At 33.7% G+C, this 2,286-nt stretch overlaps 1 protein-coding gene across 2 annotated transcripts in view; it reads right to left on the bottom strand.

Annotated features, from left to right (window-relative positions):
• LOC107703970 (dedicator of cytokinesis protein 10-like) overlaps positions 1 to 2,286 on the bottom strand; it is a 109,730-nt gene that overhangs the window by 44,292 nt on the left and 63,152 nt on the right. For both annotated transcript variants that reach the window (XM_016506781.1, XM_016506782.1), the window contains exons 10-11: positions 1,543 to 1,626; positions 1,259 to 1,411 (exon numbers count right to left, since the gene is read on the bottom strand). In XM_016506781.1, the coding sequence (XP_016362267.1) occupies positions 1,259 to 1,411; positions 1,543 to 1,626 (237 nt within the window). The remainder of the gene's footprint in view (positions 1 to 1,258; positions 1,412 to 1,542; positions 1,627 to 2,286) is intronic.

Raw genomic sequence — 2,286 nt, 5'->3', positions numbered from 1 at the left:
GGGTCCATTTTTTGAAATTGAGATTTATACATAATCTGAAAGCTGGATAAATAAGCTTTCCATTGACTTATGGTCTATACCCCAGCGACTTAAGACTGATTTTGTGCTGCAGGGTCACATATATATAGTGTATATATAATTTAAATCAGAGCAGTACACTGCAAAAATTATTTTCTTACTATTTTTGTCTTATTTTGTTTTTGTCTTTTCCGTTACAATTCTTAAATCATGATACATTTACATAAGAAAGCAAAATGACTTAAGATATTAATTCTTGTTTATTAAAATTAAGCTTATACTTAAACAAGAAAAAAAACATCTGTACATGTGGAAAGAAAAATAAAAAATCTTTTCTTTTTCTTACCCCATGGACAGTTTTTTTCTTGCTTAAGCATAAACTCACTAACAGTATATATTTTTCAGAAAGCAAGTCTTAAAGGGTTAGTTCACCCAAAAATTAAAATTAGGCTGCGTTTTACTCACCCCCGAGGCATCCTAGGTGTATGACTTTCTTCTTTCAGACGAATCCAGTCGGAGGTATATTAAAAATTGTCTTTGATCTGTCAAGCTGTTTAATGGCACTCATGCTTCAATGCTCATTGCATTGCTTCAGTCCAAAAGAAGTTAAATAAAAAGCGTCCATCCATAAAAAAGCATCTCACACGGCTCCGGGGGGTGAACAAAGGCCTCCTGTAGCGAATCGATGCGTTTTTGTAAGAAAAATATCCATATTCAAAACGTAATAATCACTTTAATGTAGCTTGCGCTCACTGTTGCACACGGAAGCAGTTCCGGGCGGATGACGTATGAGGTCGGCTCACCCGCTGAGTGGCATTAAACAGCTTGAAAGATCAAAGACAATTTTTAATATAACTCCGACTGGATTCGTCTGAAAGAAGAAAGTCATATACACCTAGGATGCCTCGGGGGTGAGTAAAACGCAGCCTATTTTTCATTTTTGGGTGAACTAACCCTTTAATATCTTTTGCTTCTTAAGTAAATGCATCATGATTTAAGAATGTTTAGATATTTGAAATTGAAAAAAAAAAAAACCACAATGCAAAATAAAAAAAAATACCAATTACGAAAATTATTTTTGTAGTGTCTTAAATATTAAAAACAAATGCAGTTTTAATGATACAGCTTCTTTTGAATGATAAAGCTTATTTGTCACTCTTATTTTATGTGTATGTGCTATTCAGCTATTCTATCCTCTGCCAGTGAATTTTCTGTTGTGATAAAGGACGTGAGACCGTACATTAGTCACTGGCTCAGCATCGGTCTCGTTGACGCAGCCCTGCAGTGAGAGATTGAGCGAGCCGCAGGAGATCATCAGTCTCTTCCCGAGTTTCTCCTCGAACGGCTGGACAGAAGCAGAGTCTCCAAACTCCATCCTGGGGCTCCTCAAAACCTTCAACGCAAAGCATCCTTTCCTCACATACCAAAATAACAGCCACAATGAAATTTCCTTTGCAAAACCCCCAAACAATGCAGTCGATTCCCAGCCGCTGTAAATCACACACGGCTGGCGGTGAGACGTACAGGAATATCAGGATCCAGAGAGAACAGGTTCAGTCTTTCCTCTCCTCTGGCAGCTCTCGCTGACTCCTCGGTCTCAGAAATATACTGAAACATTACAACATCAGCATTAATTATGAGCAATGCTCTAATGACAAACCATTAATCACAGGGTTATGTCTTTAAATGTTGGGCTTGAGGTGTTTTTAAGATTCTAAACAGTAAAAGAGTGAATCACTCATTGAAAGGATCGCAAACTGCATTTTTTATTTGATATAGTGTTTCTTTACCCATATGGCAAAAATATATATTGTTTTGTGGACAAAATGTATTTGAAGTATATGCTAAATATATGTTGCAAACAGTGAAGCTCAATGAAATATATTTTTGATGCAGAAAATATATTTATTTTCAACCTTCATATACCAAAATATATTTCTAAATGGCAAGAAAATAAATTTCAGTAGCTTATATTTAAGCTAAATACAAATGTTGATGGCCTACTAGAGATCAAAAGTAGATTAATAATGATTAATCTAATCAAATATATGAATGCATTTTCTTGGACTGAAATATATAGACGTCAAAATACATTTTTGTATGTTTTTCAAAAAATATATTTATACATTTAAAAAAATATATTGACAAAAATATATTGGTAGAAAATATATTTACATAAATATACTTTGAAACATCTTTTAGCAAATATATTTTTGGCCATTTGTTTGTATATTTTTGAAAATATATTTTAAATGTGTAAACATATTT

This window comes from Sinocyclocheilus anshuiensis, unplaced genomic scaffold (assembly GCF_001515605.1).
Source record: "Sinocyclocheilus anshuiensis isolate Anshui unplaced genomic scaffold, SAMN03320099.WGS_v1.1 scaffold1408, whole genome shotgun sequence".
Taxonomy (NCBI): domain Eukaryota; kingdom Metazoa; phylum Chordata; class Actinopteri; order Cypriniformes; family Cyprinidae; genus Sinocyclocheilus; species Sinocyclocheilus anshuiensis.
The sequence above is the reverse complement of the archived record's forward strand: the minus strand, read 5'-3'. Positions and strand labels throughout refer to the sequence as shown.